General features: G+C 46.0%; 1 protein-coding gene across 1 annotated transcript in view; it reads left to right on the top strand.

Moving 5' to 3' along the window:
• The window catches only part of LOC110525177 (extracellular matrix organizing protein FRAS1), a 202,919-nt gene extending 183,539 nt beyond the window's left edge, over positions 1 to 19,380 (top strand). The window contains exons 64-73 of the mRNA XM_090239234.1: positions 1,792 to 1,952; positions 2,771 to 2,985; positions 5,256 to 5,406; positions 6,114 to 6,221; positions 8,294 to 8,453; positions 10,753 to 10,869; positions 14,021 to 14,187; positions 15,583 to 15,788; positions 17,598 to 17,744; positions 18,414 to 19,380. Coding sequence (XP_090095360.1) covers positions 1,792 to 1,952; positions 2,771 to 2,985; positions 5,256 to 5,406; positions 6,114 to 6,221; positions 8,294 to 8,453; positions 10,753 to 10,869; positions 14,021 to 14,187; positions 15,583 to 15,788; positions 17,598 to 17,744; positions 18,414 to 19,094 — 2,113 coding nt within the window. The 3' untranslated portion in view covers positions 19,095 to 19,380. The remainder of the gene's footprint in view (positions 1 to 1,791; positions 1,953 to 2,770; positions 2,986 to 5,255; positions 5,407 to 6,113; positions 6,222 to 8,293; positions 8,454 to 10,752; positions 10,870 to 14,020; positions 14,188 to 15,582; positions 15,789 to 17,597; positions 17,745 to 18,413) is intronic.
• Positions 19,381 to 19,703: the final 323 nt, after the last annotated feature.

Below are 19,703 nucleotides of genomic sequence, written 5' to 3'. Positions count from 1 at the left end.
ACCTCAGCTGTAGATCTCTGCAGTTCATCCAGAGTGATCATGGGCCTCTTGGCTGCATCTCTGATCAGTCTTCTCCTTGTATGAGCTGAAAGTTTAGAGGGACGGCCAGGTCTTGGTAGATTTGCAGTGGTCTGATACTCCTTCCATTTCAATATTATCGCTTGCACAGTGCTCCTTGGGATGTTTAAAGCTTGGGAAATCTTTTTGTATCCAAATCCGGCTTTAAACTTCTTCACAACAGTATCTCGGACCTGCCTGGTGTGTTCCTTGTTCTTCATGATGCTCTCTGCGCTTTTAACGGACCTCTGAGACTATCACAGTGCAGGTGCATTTATACGGAGACTTGATTACACACAGGTGGATTGTATTTATCATCATTAGTCATTTAGGTCAACATTGGATCATTCAGAGATCCTCACTGAACTTCTGGAGAGAGTTTGCTGCACTGAAAGTAAAGGGGCTGAATAATTTTGCACGCACAATTTTTCAGTTTTTGATTTGTTAAAAAAGTTTGAAATATCCAATAAATGTCGTTCCACTTCATGATTGTGTCCCACTTGTTGTTGATTCTTCACAAAAAAATACAGTTTTATATCTTTATGTTTGAAGCCTGAAATGTGGCAAAAGGTCGCAAAGTTCAAGGGGGCCGAATACTTTCGCAAGGCACTGTACATATCTGGATTTTATTTTTGATGGTATATCACAAAAGTATTTTGGACAATATCGGAAAATAATTTTGGATATTGTAGGCTGTACCTGCACCGTCATCTTGTTTTGTATACTTTTATTTATCAGACTGTTTATCTTCCTGAATATAATAGCAGGAAAACACCTCCATGTGGTCTATAATAGTTCTAGAACACCTCCATATGGTCTATAATAGTTCTAGAACACCTCCATATGGTCTATAATAGTTCTAGAACACCTCCATATTGTCTATAATAGTTCTAGAACACCTCCATATTGTCTATAATAGTTCTAGAACACCTCCATATGGTCTATAATAGTACTAGAACACCTCCATATGGTCTATAATAGTTCTAGAACACCTCCATATTGTCTATAATAGTTCTAGAACACCTCCATATGGTCTATAATAGTTCTAGAACACCTCCATATGGTCTATAATAGTTCTAGAACACCTCCATATGGTCTATAATAGTTCTAGAACACCTCCATATGGTCTATAATAGTTCTAGAACACCTCCATATGGTCTATAATAGTTCTAGAACACCTCCATATGGTCTATAATAGTTCTAGAACACCTCCATATGGTCTATAATAGTTCTAGAACACCTCCATATTGTCTATAATAGTTCTAGAACACCTCCATATTGTCTATAATAGTTCTAGAACACCTCCATATGGTCTATAATAGTTCTAGAACACCTCCATATTGTCTATAATAGTTCTAGAACACCTCCATATGGTTTATAATTGTTCTAGAACACCTCCATATGGTCTATAATTGTTCTAGAACACCTCCATATGGTATATAATTGTTCTAGAACACCTCCATATGGTCTATAATAGTTCTAGAACACCTCCATATGGTTTATAATAGTTCTAGAACACCTGCATATTGTCTATAATTGTTCTAGAACACCTCCATATGGTATATAATTGTTCTAGAACACCTCCATATGGTCTATAATTGTTCTAGAACACCTCCATATGGTCTATAATAGTTCTAGAACACCTCCATATGGTATATAATTGTTCTAGAACACCTCCATATGGTCTATAATAGTTCTAGAACACTAACCTTGTGTTGTCTTTTTCTTCTGCAGTATCCACATCTCGGTGCAGATCCCCCACCAGGACGGTATGCTGCCCCTAGTGTCCAGCATGCCCCTCCACAACCTGCACTTCCTGCTGTCAGAGTCCGTCTACAGACAACAGCACGTCTGTTCTAACCTGGTCACTCTCAAAGACCTGCAGGGTGTCTCCGGTAAGGACACACGCAGACGCTCTAAAGTGTGTTACATCATACACATACACATACACACACACACTCATGCACACATATACACATACACACACACACACTCATGCACACATATACACACGCATACACACTCTTACAACAAATTATAAACACCCTTCCTCTAACAAAGTGTTTGACGTGTCCTCTCTGTGTGTCTGTCCTCTCTGTGTGTCTCTCTCCTCTCTGTGGATCTCTGTCCTCTATCTCTGTGTGTCTCTCTCCTCTCCTTGGGTCTCTGTCCTCTATCTCTGTGTGTCTCTGTCCTCTCTCTCTTTGTGTCTCTCCTCTCTGTGGGTCTCTGTCCTCTCTCTCTGTGTGTCTCTCCTCTCTGTGGGTCTCTGTCCTCTCTCTCTCCCTGTGTGTCTCTGTCCTCTCTGTCTCTGTGTGTCTCTGCCCTCTCTCTCTGTGTGTCTCTGTCCTCTCTCTCTCTGTGTCTCTGTCCTCTCTCTCTCTGTGTCTCTGTCCTCTCTCTCTGTGTGTCTCTGTCCTCTCTCTCTCTCTCTGTGTCTCTGTCCTCTCTCTTTCTGTGTGTCTCTGTCATCTCTCTCTGTGTCTCTGACCTCCCTGTGTGTCTCTGTCCTCTCTCTTTCTGTGTGTCTCTGTCATCTCTCTGTGTGTCTCTGACCTCTCTCTGTGTCTCTGTCCTCTCTCTCTCTGTGTGCCTCTGTCCTCTCTCTCTGTGTCTCTGTCCTCTCTCTCTCTGTGTCTCTGTCCTCTCTCGCTCTCTGTCTCTGTCCTCTCTCTCTCCGTGTCTCTGTCCTCTCTCTCTCTGTGTGTTTCAGAGACGGGTTTCCTGGATGGTGTCCAGTATGACAGTATCTCTCTGGGTCCGGGTTATGACAGACCCTACCAGTTCAACCCCGGTGTCCGAGAGGCTCAGAGCATCCGGCTGTATAAACATCTCAACATGAGGAGCTGCATCTGGACCTTCAATGCCTACTACGACATGACAGAACTCATCGACGTCTGTGGAGGCTCAGTCACTGCCGACTTCCAGGTACGAGAGACTCCCTCGGGTTCAGGTACCGTACCCTCGTCTAGTGGGTGATCGATGTCACTGCATTTTGTTCGCTGTCCTCTGCATTTACTCAAGTTTATTTTCATTGACCTGAAGGCTTGAATACAATCTAACATGACTAGTGAACATAATCTTCTCACAGAAGTCCACAGAGTTATCAGGTCCACAGTGTCATCAGTTCCACAGTGTTATCAGGTCCACAGTGTTATCAGGTCCACAGTGTTATCAGGTCCACAGTGTCATCAGGTCCACAGTGTCATCAGGTCCACAGAGTCATCAGGTCCACAGTGTCATCAGGTCCACAGTGTCATCAGGTCCACAGTGTCATCAGGTCCACAGTGTTATCAGGTCCACAGTGTCATCAGGTCCACATTATTATCAGGTCCACAGTGTTATCAGGTCCACAGTGTTATCAGGTCCACATTATTATCAGGTCCACAGTGTCATCAGGTCCACAGTGTCATCAGGTCCACAGTGTTATCAGGTCCACAGTGTTATCAGGTCCACAGTGTTATCAGGTCCACATTATTATCAGGTCCACAGAGTTATCAGGTCCACATTATTATCAGGTCCACAGTGTCATCAGGTCCACAGTGTCATCAGGTCCACAGTGTCATCAGGTCCACAGTGTCATCAGGTCCACAGTGTCATCAGGTCCACAGTGTTATCAGGTCCACATTATTATCAGGTCCACAGTGTCATCAGGTCCACAGTGTCATCAGGTCCACAGTGTCATCAGGTCCACAGTGTTATCAGGTCCACAGTGTCATCAGGTCCACAGTGTTATCAGGTCCACAGTGTTATCAGCTCCACAGTGTCATCAGGTCCACAGTGTTATCAGGTCCACAGTGTTATCAGGTCCACATTATTATCAGGTCCACAGTGTTATCAGGTCCACAGTGTCATCAGGTCCACAGTGTCATCAGGTCCACAGTGTCATCAGGTCCACAGTGTCATCAGGTCCACAGTGTCATCAGGTCCACAGTGTCATCAGGTCCACAGTGTTATCAGGTCCACAGTGTCATCAGGTCCACAGTGTCATCAGGTCCACAGTGTTATCAGGTCCACAGTGTTATCAGGTCCACAGTGTTATCAGGTCCACAGTGTCATCAGGTCCACAGTGTCATCAGGTCCACAGTGTTATCAGGTCCACAGTGTTATCAGGTCCACAGTGTCATCAGGTCCACAGTGTCATCAGGTCCACAGTGTTATCAGGTCCACAGTGTTATCAGGTCCACAGTGTTATCAGGTCCACAGTTTTATCAGGTCCACAGTGTCATCAGGTCCACAGTGTCATCAGGTCCACAGTGTTATCAGGTCCACAGTGTTATCAGGTCCACAGTGTCATCAGGTCCACAGTGTCATCAGGTCCACAGTGTTATCAGGTCCACAGTGTCATCAGGTCCACAGTGTCATCAGGTCCACAGTGTTATCAGGTCCACAGTATTATCAGGTCCACAGTTTTATCAGGTCCACAGTGTTATCAGGTCCACATTCAGTGATGTGATCACAGTCTGTATTGTTATACTCAGAAGGATAGTATCTGAGGAGTGATAGAGACTGGGTTTTTACATCAGAAGTGAACGGTTATCTGTAGGAGCCAGATGGCTGTGGAATGTGTTGGGTGGACGTCACAGGGTTGCCAGAGGGGATACAGGTGGAGATCTTTAGATTAGGCCTCAAGGGGGTCGAGGTCAGGTCAGATAACCTTTTTAGGGAGAAACAATGGTTTATTACCCAATCACTTCCTCTTCCTGTCGGACCTCAACAGATGTAAGGATTGGAGAGAAGTAGAGAGTGTCTAAGTGGGAGTATATATATATATATATATATATATATATATATATATATATATATATATATATATATATATATATATATATATATATATATATATATATATATATATATATATATATATATATATATATATATATATATATATATATATATATATATATATATAACTTGTGGTGGTGAAAATGTGTGTTGTCTGAATACAGATGTATATTTGGGAAGATTTTAACTTGTCTTTCCTGGTGCCCCGTAGAATTAGAACCTAACGGTATTATTGTAACCATGGCTACTCTTGCAGTTTCCCTGTGACTCATCCTTCCGTGCCAACCACCGTATGCAAAACAGTCTAAGGACTGACAATAGCTGTTGCTGCCCTTTTTAATCATGCCACCTTGTGTCATTTTGTCACCTCATGTCATCTGATCTCACGTCGTGTCTCATGTCCCTCCCAGGTGAGGGACTCGGCCCAGTCGTTCCTGACGGTGCAGGTTCCTCTCTACGTGTCGTATATCTACGTAACAGCTCCCAGGGGCTGGGCTTCTCTGGAACACCACACTGAAATGGAGTTCTCTTTCTTCTACGACACCGTGCTCTGGAGGACAGGTGAGGGGGGGGGCTCTGGAGGACAGGTGGGGGGGGGGGCCTCTGGAGGACAGGTGGGGGGGGGGGGCTCTGGAGGACAGGTGAGGGGGGGGCTCTGGAGGACAGGTGAGGGGGGGGGGGGGGGGGGGCTCTAGAGGACAGGTGAGGGGGGGGCTCTGGAGGACAGGTGAGGGGGGGGGGGGGGGGCTCTGGAGGACAGGTGAGGGGGGGGGGCTCTGGAGGACAGGTGAGGGGGGGGGCTCTGGAGGACAGGTGAGGGGGGGGGGCTCTGGAGGACAGGTGAGGGGGGGCTCTGGAGGACAGGTGAGGGGGGGGCTCTGGAGGACAGGTGAGGGGGGGGGCTCTGGAGGACAGGTGGGGGGGGGCTCTGGAGGACAGGGGGGGGGGGGGCTCTGGAGGACAGGTGGGGGGGGGCTCTGGAGGACAGGTGAGGGGGGGGGCTCTGGAGGACAGGTGGGGGGGGGGCTCTGGAGGACAGGTGAGGGGGGGGCTCTGGAGGACAGGTGGGGGGGGGGCTCTGGAGGACAGGTGAGGGGGGGGGGGGGGGCTCTGGAGGACAGGTGAGGGGGGGGGCTCTGGAGGACAGGTGAGGGGGGGGGCTCTGGAGGACAAGTGAGGGGGGGCTCTGGAGGACAGGTGTGTGTCTCCTTGGAAGTGTTGTGTTCCTGTGTAAATCCATTTAACTGTTGTGTTCCTGTGTCCACTAGGCATCCAGACAGACAGCGTTCTGTCAGCCAGACTCCAGATCATCAGGATCTACATAAGAGAGGATGGCCGTCTGGTTATCGAGTTCAAAACACACGCCAAGTTCAGGGGTCAGTCCTCAATGACCTGTGTACTACTGTAGTGCACGGTATCACGTAGCCTCCTGTAAATTGCTAAGCTATGGAAACGTCTCGTATATTTACAGTGCCTTCGGAAAGTATTCAGACAACTTGACTTTTTCCACATTTTGTTACGTCACAACCTTATTCTAAAATGTATTTAGTAGGTTTTTTTCCTCATCAATCTACACACAATACCCCATAATGACATCACAATACCCCATAATGACATCACAATACCCCATAATGACATCACAATACCCCATGATGAGAAAGCAGAAACATTATTGCGAATTTATAATTACAAAAAAAATGAAATATCACATTTACATAAGTATACAGACCCTTTGCTCAGTTCTTTGTTGAAGCACCTTTGGTAATGATTACAGCATTGAGTCTTCTTGGGTATGATGCTACAAGCTTGGCACACCTGTATTTGGGGAGTTTCTCTAATTCTTCTCTGTAGATCCTCTCAAGCTCTGTCAGGTTGGATGGGGAGTGTTGCTGCACAGCTATTTTCAGGTCTCTCAAGAGATGTTTGATGGGGTTCAAGTCGGGGCTCTGGCTGGGGGACTGAAGAACATTCAGAGACTTGTCCTGAAGCCACTCCTGCGTTGTCTTGGCTGTGTGCTTAGGGTCGTTGTCCTGTTGGAAGGTGAACCTTCGCCCCAGTCTGAGGTCCTGAGCGCTCTGGCCAGGTTTACATCAAGGATCTCTCTCTACTTTGCTCCATTCATCTCTTCCTCGATCCTGACTAGACTCTCAGTCTCTTCCACTGAAAAACATCCCCACAGCATGATGCTGCCACCACCATGCTTCACCGTAGGGATGGTGCCAGGTTTCCTACAGACGTGACGCTTGGCATTCAGACCCGCAGAGAATCTTGTTTCTGATGGTCTGAGAGTCCTTTAAGTGCCTTTTGGCAAACTCCAAGTCGGCTGTCATGTGCCTTTTACTGAGGAGTGGCATCCGTCTGGCCACTCTAGCATAAAGGCATGATTAGTGGAGTGCTGCAGAGATGGTTGACCTTCTGTTTTCCCATCTCCACAGAGCAACTCTAGAGCTCTGTCAGAGTGGCCATTGGGTTCTTGGTCACCTTCCTGACCATGGCCCTTCTCTTCCAATTGTTCAGTTTGGCCGGGCAGCCAGCTCTAGGAAAAAGTATAGTTGGTTCCAAAATTCTTCCATTTAAGAATGATGGAGGTCACTGTGTTCTTGGGGACTTTCGGTGCTGCAGAATTGTTTGGGTACACTTCCCCAGATCTGTGCATCGACACAATCCTCTCTGGGCTCTATTCCTTTGACCTCATGGCTTGGTTTTTGCTGTGACATGCACTGTCAACTGTGGGATCTTTTATAGACAGTTGTGTGCCTTTCCAAATCATGTCCAATCAATTGAATTTACCATAGATAGACTCCGATCAAGTTGTAGAAACATCTCAAGGATGATCAATGGAAACAGGATGCACCTGAGCTCCATTTCCAATCTCATAGCAAAGGGTCTGAATACTGATGTAAATAAGGTGTTTCTGTTTTCTGTTTTTAATAGTATCTGTAAAATGTCTTAATGTCTTATGTCTGTTTTCACTTTGTCATTATGGGGTATTGTGATGTCATTATGGGGTATTGTGATATCATTATGGGGTATTGTGATGTCATTATAGGGTATTGTGATGTCATTATGGGGTAATGTGATGTCATTATGGGGTATTGTGTGTAGATTGCTGAGGATTTTTTTGGGGCTTAATCCATTTTAGAATAAGGCTGTAACGTAACAAAATGTGGAAAAAGTCAAGGGGTCTGAATACTTTCCGATGACACTGTATGTGTTTGTCTCTGCCTTGCCAGGACAGTTTGTACCAGAGCACCACAGTAATTAGTATCTTATTACTTTTGTAGCATATCATTTTAAAATGCATGTACCAGGTCAACAGTGGTCTCGACTCCATATTTTTGAAGGAGACCACTGTGTTGAGGTCTGATCCCGATTCCTGTGAGACCAGGTCAATAGTGGTCTGTAACACGATGACTAACCTGTAGTTTTCTCCCTCTTCCTCCTCCAGGCCAGTTTGTCCCAGAACACCACACCCTGCCTGGCCACAAGTCCCACCTGATGGTCCCGGACCACCTGGGGGGCATAGAGTTCGACATGCAGCTCATCTGGAGCGCCCAGTCCTTTGATTCTCCCTACCAGCTCTGGAAGGCCACCTCCTCTTACAGCAGGTCAGTAAACAGACATACTGTTATATACAGTTATAGATATAGATAAATAGATATACCCAGTCCTTTGATTCTCCCTACCAGCTCTGGAGGGCCATTTGCTCTTACAGCTGGTCAGTACAGACATACTGTTATATACAGTTATAGATATAGATAAATACACTGCTCAAAAATAATAAGGGGAACACTAAAATAACACATCCTAGATCTGAATGAATGAAATATTCTTATTAAATACTTTTTTCTTTACATAGTTGAATGTGCTGACAACAAAATCACACAAAAATTATCAATGGAAATCAAATTTATCAACCCACGGAGGTCTGGATTTGGAGTCACACTCAAAATTAAAGTGGAATACCACACTACAGGCTGATCCAACTTTGATGTAATGTCCTTAAAACAAGTCAAAATGAGGCTCAGTAGTGTGTGTGGCCTTCACGTGCCTGTATGACCTTTCTACAACGCCTGGGCATGCTCCTGATGAGGTGGCGGATGGTCTCCTGAGGGATCTCCTCCCAGACCTGGACTAAAGCATCTGCCAACTCCTGGACAGTCTGTGGTGCAACGTGGCGTTGGTGCATGGAGCGAGACATGATGTCCCAGATGTGCTCAATTGGATTCAGGTCTGGGGAACGGGCGGGCCAGTCCATAGCATCAAAGCCTTCCTCTTGCAGGAACTGCTGACACACTCCAGCCACATGAGGTCTAGCATTGTCTTGCATTAGGAGGAACCCAGGGCCAACCGCACCAGCATATGGTCTCACAAGGGGTCTGAGGATCTCATCTCGGTACCTAATGGCAGTCAGGCTACCTCTGGCGAGCACACGGAGGGCTGTGCGGCCCCCCAAAGAAATGCCACCCCACACCATGACTGACCCACCGACAAACCGGTCATGCTGGATGGAGGATGTTGCAGGCAGCAGAACATTCTCCACGGCGTCTCCAGACTCTGTCACGTCTGTCACATGTGCTCAGTGTGAACCTGCTTTCATCTGTGAAGAGCACAGGGTGCCAGTGGCGAATTTGCCAATCTTGGTGTTCTCTGGGAAAATGCTAAACGTCCTGCACGGTGTTGGGCTGTAAGCACAACCCCCACCTGTGGACGTCGGGCCCTCATACCACCCTCATGGAGTCTGTTTCTGACCGTTTGAGCAGACACATGCACATTTGTGGCCTGCTGGAGGTTATTTTGCAGGGCTCTGGCAGTGCTCCTCCTGCTCCTCCTTGCACAAAGGCGGAGGTAGCGGTCCTGCTGCTGGTTTGTTGCCCTCCTACGGCCTCCTCCACGTCTCCTGATGTACTGGCCTGTTTCCTGGTAGCGCCTCCATGCTCTGGACACTACGCTGACAGACAGAGCAAACCTTCTTGCCACAGCTCGCATTGATGTGCCATCCTGGATGAGCTGCACTACCTGAGCCACTTGTGTGGGTTGTAGACTCCGTCTCATACTACCACTAGAGTGAAAGCACCGCCAGCATTCAAAAGTGACCAAATCATCAGCCAGGAAGCATAGGAACTGAGAAGTGGTCTGTGGTCACCACGTATAGAACCACTCCTTTATTGGGGGTGTCTTGCTAATAGCCTATAATTTCTACCTGTTGTCTATTCCATTTGCACAACAGCATGTGACATTTATTGTCAATCAGTGTTGCTTCCTAAGTGGACAGTTTGATGTCACAGAAGTGTGATTGACTTGGAGTTACATTGTGTTGTTTAAGTGTTCCCTTTATTTTTTTGAGCAGTGTATATATTTCAAGTCCTTTGACTCTCCCTACTAGCTCTGGAAGGTTAAGCAAAAGCCTAGGTATCAGCCTGTTCGCCTGCTAAGTTAAGCAAAAGCCTAGGTATCAGCCTGTTCGCCTGCTAAGTTAAGCTAAAGCCTAGGTATCAGCCTGTTCGCCTGCTAAGTTAAGCTAAAGCCTAGGTATCAGCCTGTTCGCCTTCTAATTTAAGCTAAAGCCTAGGTATCAGCCTGTTCGCCTGCTAAGTTAAGCTAAAGCCTAGGTATCAGACTGTTCGCCTGCTAAGGTAAGCTAAAGCCTAGGTATCAGCCTGTTCGCCTGCTAATTTAAGCTAAAGACTAGGTATCAGCCTGTTCGCCTGCTAAGTTAAGCTAAAGCCTCGGTATCAGCCTGTTCGCCTGCTAAGTTAAGCTAAAGCCTAGGTATCAGCCTGTTCGCCTGCTAATTTAAGCTAAAGCCTAGGTATCAGCCTGGGGACCCAATGCAAGTCCTCATGTCTTATGAATGATCTATGTTTACAAGGGGCTTCCCAAAAGTGTTTCCCTCTTGTGTTCCAGGAAGGACTACTCTGGTGAGTACACCGTGTTTCTGATCCCCTGTACCGTGCAGCCAACCCAGTCCTGGACCGACCCTGGAGACAAGCCTCTGTCCTGCACAGCCCACGCCCCAGAGAAGTATGTCCCTCCACAGCCACCATACACTACTTAGTGAGGGCCCCAGAGAAGTATGTCCCTCCACAGCCACCATACACTACTTTGTGAGGGCCCCAGAGAAGTATGTCCCTCCACAGCCACCATACACTACTTAGTGAGGGCCCCAGAGAAGTATGTCCCTCCACAGCCACCATACACTACTTAGTGAGGGCCCCAGAGAAGTATGTCCCTCCACAGCCACCATACACTACTTAGTGAGGTCCCCTGAGAAGTATGTCTCTCCACAGCCACCATACACTACTTAGTAAGGGCCCCAGAGAAGTATGTCCCTCCACAGCCACCATACACTACTTAGTGAGGGCCCCAGAGAAGTATGTCCCTCCACAGCCACCATACACTTCTTAGTGAGTGCCCCAGAGAAGTATGTCCCTCCACAGCCACCATACACTACTTAGTGAGGGCCCCAGAGAAGTATGTTCCTCCACAGCCACCATACACTGCTTAGTGAGGGCCCCAGAGAAGTATGTTCCTCCACAGCCACCATACACTACTTAGTGAGGGCCACAGAGCAGTATGTCCCCCACCCCCAAAAAAATGATTATGGGAGGGGTTGAGGTTAGCTGAAGTATGGGACTGAAAAACAAAGAAAATATCACTAATGTAAACATATACTGTGTCCGTAAAATGTACACTACCGTTCAAAAGTTTGTGGACTTTGTGGAAATGTCCTGGTTTTTGAAAGAAAAGCACGAAAAAATTGGTCCATTTAAAATAACATAAAATTGATCAGAAAAACAGCGGAGACATTGTTAATGTTGTAAATGACTATTGTAGCTGGAAACGGCTGAGTTTTAATGGAAGATCTACATAGGCGTACAGAGGCCCTTCATCAGCAACCATCACTCCTGTGTTCCAATGGCTTGTTGTGTTAGCTAATCCAAGTTTATAATTTTAAAAGGCTAATTGATCATTAGAAAAGCCTTTTGCAATTTTGTTAGCACAGCTGAAAACTGTTGCTCTGATGCCATTGGAACTCAGGAGTGTATCAGGTTTTAAGGTAAGATCCAGATGCAGACCGTGTTTAAGTAGCAATCTTTATTACAGCAACAGTGGCAAAGGTGCAGGACGGTAGGCAGGCTCAGGGTCAGGACAGGCAGAGTGGTCAGGCGGGCAGGTACAGGGTCAGGACAGGCAGAGGTCGGTAATCCAGAGGTGGGGCAAAGGTACAGGACGGTAGGCAGGCTCAGGGTCAGGGGCAGGCAGAGTAATCAGGCGGGCAGGTACAGGGTCAGGACAGGCAGAGGTCGGTAATCCAGGAGGATGAGAAAAGAGAGGCTAGGGAAAAAGCAGGAGCTGAGACACAAAAACGCTGGTTGACTTGACAAACAAGACGAACTGGCAACAGACAAACAGAGAACACAGGTATAAATACCCAGGGGATAATGGGGAAGATGGGCGACACCTGGATGGAGGTGGAGACGAGCACAAAGACAAGTGAAACAGATCAGGGTGTGACAGAGTGACGGTTCCTGATAATGGGCCTCTGTACGCCTATGTAGATATTCCATAAAACATCTTCGGTTTCCAGCTACGCTGTTTTTCTGATCAATTTGATGTTATTTTAATGGACAAAAAAATATGTATTTTCTTTCAAAAACAAGGACATTTCTAAGTGACCCCAAACTTTTGAACGGTAGAGTAAATTGCGGTGTTCCTCAAGGGTCCATCCTTGGACGTTTGTTACTTACTTATTGATGACCTTGCTTGCTCTCTGTCTGTAATAGGTTGAAACGAGAGTGTTTAAACCAGAATTCTAGGAATGGTTATGCTGCTCTACATATAGCAACCTGGTAACTGGAACCCCCAGGTTCCAGTTGCCTATAGCCTTCCAGCAGACCAGCCTGCCCTCCCTCCCCCTCCAGGTTCCAGTTACCTATAGCCTTCCAGCAGACCAGCCTGCCCTCCCTCCCCCTCCAGGTTCCAGTTACCTATAGCCTTCCAGCAGACCAGCCTGCCCTCCCTCCCTCCCCCCAGGTTCCAATTACCTATAGCCTTCCAGCAGACCAGCCTGCCCTCCCTCCCTCCCCCAGGTTCCAATTACCTATAGCCTTCCAGCAGACCAGCCTGCCCTCCCTCCCTCCCCCCAGGTTCCAATTACCTATAGCCTTCCAGCAGACCAACCTGCCCTCCCTCCCTCCCCCCCAGGTTCCAGTTACCTATAGCCTTCCAGCAGACCAACCTGCCCTCCCTCCCTCCCCCCCAGGTTCCAGTTACCTATAGCCTTCCAGCAGACCAGCCTGCCCTCCCTTCCCCCCCCCCAGGTTCCAATTACCTATAGCCTTCCAGCAGACCAACCTGCCCTCCCTCCCTCCCCCCCAGGTTCCAGTTACCTATAGCCTTCCAGCAGACCAACCTGTCCCCCCTCCCTCCCCCTCAGGTTCCAGTTACCTATTGCCTTCCAGCAGACCAACCTGTCCTCCCTCCCTCCTCCTCAGGTTCCAGTTACCTATAATCTTCCAGCAGACCAACCTACCCTCCCTCCCCCTCAGGTTCCAGTTACCTATAGCCTTCCAGCAGACCAACCTGTCCCCCCTCCCTCCCCCTCAGGTTCCTGTTACCTATAGCCTTCCAGCAGACCAACCTGTCCTCCCTCCCTCCCCCTCAGGTTCCAGTTACCTATAATCTTCCAGCAGACCAACCTACCGTCCCTCCCCCTCAGGTTCCAGTTACCTATAGCCTTCCAGCAGACAGACCAACCTACCCTCCCTCCCCCTCCAGGTTCCAGTTACCCATAGCCTTCCAGCAGACCAACCTGTCCACCCTCCCCCTCCAGGTTCCAGTTACCTATAGCCTTCCAGCAGACCAACCTGTTCTCCCTCCCCCCCAGGTTCCAGTTACCTATAGCCTTCCAGCAGACCAACCTGCCCTCCCTCCCCCTCCAGGTTCCAGTTACCCATAGCCTTCCAGCAGACCAACCTGTCCTCCCTCCCTCCCCCCCAGGTTCCAATTACCTATAGCCTTCCAGCAGACCAACCTGTCCTCCCTCCCTCCCCCTCCAGGTTCCAGTTACCTATAGCCTTCCAGCAGACCAACCTGTCCTCCCTCCCTCCCCCCCAGGTTCCAGTTACCTATAGCCTTCCAGCAGACCAACCTGTCCTCCCTCCCCCTCCAGGTTCCAGTTACCTATAGCCTTCCAGCAGACCAACCGGCCCGTCCCAGTGGTATACTCCCTCAACACTGAGTTTCAGCTGTGCAACAATGAGAAGGTGTTCATGATGGACCCGGCCATCTCTGACATATCCATGGCTGAGATGGACTACAAGGGAGCATTCTCTATGGGTACAATGACTGTTCCACACATCACTGGGCAAACTCAAAGTTGGATCTTCATTGAAACATGAATGTCATAGAGGTATGATAGGTGCAGTGTAATGTGTTGTTTTACAGGGTCAGTCATAGTAGTATGATAGGTGTTGTTTTACACGGTCAGCCATAGTAGTATGATAGGTGTTGTTTTACAGGGTCAGTCATAGTATTATGATAGGTGTTGTTTTACAGGGTCAGCCATACTGTAGTGGTACTGCGCCCCTAGAGCAAGTTAGGGTTTTTAGTGTCTTGCTCAAGGGCTCATTGACAGCTTTTTCACCTTGTTTGCTCGGGTATTCTGACCTGTGACCTTTCGGTTACTGACCCAACATTTTAACCGCTAGACTATCTGCCTAATATTGAATATATATTGCAGTTTGGTTACTGGCCCAACACTATAACCGCTAAGCTTCCTGCTTAATATATCATATATATTGCAGTTCAGTTACTGACCCAACACTATAACCGCTAAGCTTCCTGCTTAGTATATCATATATATTGCAGTTTGGTTACTGGCCCAACACTATAACCGCCAAGCTTCCTGCTTAATATATCATATATATTGCAGTTTGGTTACTGACCCAACACTATAACCGCTAAGCTTCCTGCTTAATATGTCATATATATTGCAGTTTGGTTACTGGCCCAACACTATAACCGCTAAGCTTCCTGCTTAATATATCATATATATTGCAGTTTGGTTACTGGCCCAACACTATAACCGCTAAGCTTCCTGCTTAATATATCATATATATTGCAGTTTGGTTACTGACCCAACACTATAACCGCTAAGCTTCCTGCTTAGTATGTCATATATATTGCAGTTTGGTTACTGGCCCAACACTATAACCGCTAAGCTTCCTGCTTAATATATCATATATATTGCAGTTCAGTTACTGACCCAACACTATAACCGCTAAGCTTCCTGCTTAATATATCATATATATTGCAGTTCAGTTACTGACCCAACACTATAACCGCTAAGCTTCCTGCTTAATATATCATATATATTGCAGTTTGGTTACTGGCCCAACACTATAACCGCTAAGCTTCCTGCCTAATATATCATATATATTGCAGTTCAGTTACTGACCCAACACTATAACCGCTAAGCTTCCTGCTTAATATATCATATATATTGCAGTTTGGTTACTGGCCCAACACTATAACCGCTAAGCTTCCTGCTTAATATATCATATATATTGCAGTAAATGTATTGTATGTATTGAATACATTTCTTTGTATATATATATATATTTATATATATATTTAGCCTGTTGTATGTAATGCATTGTTGCCACTTTGTATTATATTATATAATAAACCTTATGTATCACCTAACCTAGCATGTCTCTGGTGCCCCTACAGGCCAGACGCTGTACGGCAGAGTGCTGTGGAACCCAGAGCAGAACCTGAACGCAGCCTACAAGCTGCAGCTGGAGAAGGTGTACCTGTGTACGGGACGTGATGGATACGTGCCTTTCTTCGACCCCACAGGGACTCTGTACAACGAGGGCCCTCAGTACGGCTGCATCCAGACCAACAAACACCTCAAACACAGGTTCCTGATTCTGGTACGGTTGGCTCCTGTTATTTAACTTCCATTGTCCTCTAATGTTGTTGTACTATTGTTCTGTGTTGTCGATTTTTTTGCATTAGTGAAATGCACTCTGATAATCTGTTCAGTGTGACTGCAATGAAGACAAATAACCTGGAGTGTCGCTGCTTGTCGATTCCGTACATCCCATTTAGCAGATGCTTTCATCCAAACCGACTTGTATTAAAGACTGCGTACATTGTTCGTACGTTCGTCTCTCTGGAACTTGAACCCACGACCGAGGCGTTGCTAGGCAAGGCTTTTGATTTGTCTGTGGCATGTCACCCAATGTGACCGCCCACCCATGTGATCGGACAAACTGGTCTTTTCACCTTTTCTCAGTGTGTAGTCATAGTTTTAAGAAATATATTCAAAGACTTGTGTGCTATTCGAATAGGAGGAATTGTATTGTTGTGCGAGTCGGGGCACGGGTATCGTAGTGTTGGATTGTTTACGCTAATGTTTACAATAATGGGAGTTCTGTTATGACGGCTGGAAACTACAAGTTTACTGAAACTACTTTTGAGATTCAAACGACATTTATATATTCCACATGCATAGCCGATGTGACTGCTTTTATCCACCCTGTTAGCATGTATGCTAGTGTTTATACGGTATAGATGTAGATACTGTTAGCATGTATGCTAGTGTTTATATGGTATAGATGTAGATACTGTTAGCATGTATGTTAGCATGTATGTTAGCATGTATGCTAGTGTTTATACGGTATAGATGTAGACACTGTTAGCATGTATGTTAGCATGTATGTTAGCATGTATGCTAGTGTTTATACGGTATAGATGTAGACACTGTTAGCATGTATGCTAGTGTTTATACGGTATAGATGTAGACACTGTTAGCATGTATGCTAGTGTTTATACGGTATAGATGTAGATACTGTTAGCATGTATGCTAGTGTTTATATGGTATAGATGTAGATACTGTTAGCATGTGTGCTAGTGTTTATACGGTATAGATGTAGATACTGTTAGCATGTATGCTAGTGTTTATACGGTATAGATGTAGATACTGTTAGCATGTATGCTAGTGTTTATACGGTATAGATGTAGATACTGTTAGCATGTATGCTAGTGTTTATACGGTATAGATGTAGATACTGTTAGCATGTATGTTAACATGTATGCTAGTGTTTATACGGTATAGATGTAGATACTGTTAGCATGTATGTTAACATGTATGCTAGTGTTTATACGGTATAGATGTAGATACTGTTAGCATGTATGTTAACATGTATGCTAGTGTTTATACGGTATAGATGTAGACACTGTTAGCATGTATGTTAACATGTATGGCAGTGTTTATACGGTATAGATGTAGATACTGTTAGCATGTATGTTAACATGTATGCTAGTGTTCATACGGTATAGATGTAGATACTGTTAGCATGTATGCTAGTGTTTATACGGTATAGATGTAGATACTGTTAGCATGTATGTTAACATGTATGGCAGTGTTTGTACGGTATAGATGTAGATACTGTTAGCATGTATGTTAACATGTATGGCAGTGTTTAAATGGTATAGATGTAGATACTGTTAGCATGTATGTTAACATGTATGCTAGTGTTTATACGGTATAGATGTAGATACTGTTAGCATGTATGCTAGTGTTTATACGGTATAGATGTAGAAACTGTTAGCATGTATGTTAACATGTATGGCAGTGTTTATATGGTATAGATGTAGATACTGTTAGCATGTATGCTAATGTTTGATATATGGTGCGGATCGGTAATGACAGAGTTGTTGTAACGTTTCTTCTGCAGGATCGGAAGCAGCCTGAAGTCTGTGACAGGTTCTTCCATGATGTTCCCTTCGAGGCCAACTTTGCGTCGGATATCACCGAACTACAGACCATGACAGCCATGCCTGGTGTTGATGGTTTTACCATGAAGGTTGATGCCCTGTACAAGGTCAGTGGAGACCAAGACTTATCCACTGAACCACAATAATTTAATAAATGGTAATGTACCTCTTATGAATGCATTATGTATGAGTTATAAATGTGTACTGTAGCTACTCTTCAAAAAGGTATTCGTCAGATTTGAGGGCTAAATTTCATAGTGATAAAACCATTATTTGATCTGATATGCGCCGGAACTTTGGCGACTACCAAGTATGTTTTAAACCTCACACTTTTGGGCATTATATGTCCATGTATAGATCATACATACATAATTTATTAGCAGAATTACTGTCTTACCTCAATTAGACACAAAATTCCTAGTTTGAAAGCGACTGCTTTTTCTGGAAGTTGTTCTGCTCCATTCTCCCAACATTTTCCCTCCACTTGGGCCAGCCTCCTAGCAAACCTTGAGTTCTAGCCAATGAGCTTCAGAGCAAGCGAGAGAGAGCAATGAAGTGGTGTGGATATGTGACGTACCACTCAGTTTTTTTGGGGGAACCACTTTTTGGCTCGCCAGCATTTTGAGACTTTTACTTTCAGAACTACTTGTATGTGATGTAGTATACTATTTTCGGGGACCTCTTTTGGCTTGTGAGTGATACTTTCAGAACTACTGGCTAAAAAGTATACAAAAGTACTGGATAATCTCTTTAACTCTCTCTCTCTTGATTGACAGGTGGAGGCGGGACATCAGTGGTACCTGCAGGTGATCTATGTGATTGGTCCAGAGTCCATCTCCGGCCCCAGGATCCAGCGTTATCTGACCCGTCAGCTTGCACACAGCAGCGACATGGTGCGGGCTCGCAGGGACCTGACCAATCAGCTGAGGCGAAGCATCGACTACAGCCGCGCTCGCCGGGACCTGGTGGACCAAAGCGGGCATCTCACCCTCGACGAGTCTCTGATCTATGATAACGAGGGCGACCAGACGAAGAATGGAACCAACATGAAGATTCTCCGACTCGTGGTCCCCGTTGCCTCCACTTTTATCCCCCAGATGGGAGGATCTACGGGCCGGGGCGTGGCTGCGCTGACCCTGCTGGTCCTCGTCTTGCTGGGTTCCTTTTTACTCTTCAGGAAGTGCCGACGCTCGGCTGGAAAGAAGCCGTCCAAGATGGCGGAGGAGTACCCTCTGAACACCAAGGTAGAGGTCTATCTAGAGAAGACCCTGGAGAAGAACTTCAGCTCTAAACACTGCACAGTCAGGAACATCAACCTCAACATCAACCGGAATCACGACAACGTCAACTCTAAGGTCAACGGAGGGGCAAAGGTCAACGGAGCGGCGAAGGTCAAGCAGGTCAACCTGGAGGTCAAGCTCCACAACAACCTCGACCACGACGGCACTGAGGTCTGAGGATCTCCCGCCTCCCTCCGGTGTTTCCCCTAGCTAGATTATTTTTCTAGACAGGGCGACAAAGGCCTCCCAAAAGTAAGACCCTGGTCCTCCTCCTCAACGTGTCAGTTCATACCAGTAGAAGTAGCAGTTCTACACTCCACCTACTCATAGGGGAAACATTGTGAAAAATATCCTGAAATTAAGGAGTATTTAATGACAAATCTAAAATAAATCTGGTTTAGAGTTCTGGAATAATATATTGTTCGCTAATGTATTTTAATACGACCTTGACGTGAGATAAAAATACAAATTGAAACACGTTTTTGACGGCCAGCTATGCAGCATTTATTCAAATCATTTCACACCTGGGCTACCTCAGGAATAGAGGAATGAGTGAACTATCGCATAAGACAGGATTAAGTTTTTCCTCATTTAAAAAAAAAAAATGAATCGTCATCGTTGAACGACGACCAGAGACTTTGGGATCAGTCAGGTGAAATCTGCTGCCTTGTTTTTCAACAACAACGGCAAAATGATCAATGTACGCTAGGTAGCTAACATCGCCAAACTGATCACTGTACGCTAGGTAGCTAGCATCGACAAAATGATCAATGTACGCTAGGTAGC

This window comes from Oncorhynchus mykiss, chromosome 6 (genome assembly GCF_057628025.1).
Source record: "Oncorhynchus mykiss isolate SJ-2025 chromosome 6, ASM5762802v1, whole genome shotgun sequence".
Lineage (NCBI taxonomy): Eukaryota > Metazoa > Chordata > Actinopteri > Salmoniformes > Salmonidae > Oncorhynchus > Oncorhynchus mykiss.
The sequence above is the reverse complement of the archived record's forward strand: the minus strand, read 5'-3'. Positions and strand labels throughout refer to the sequence as shown.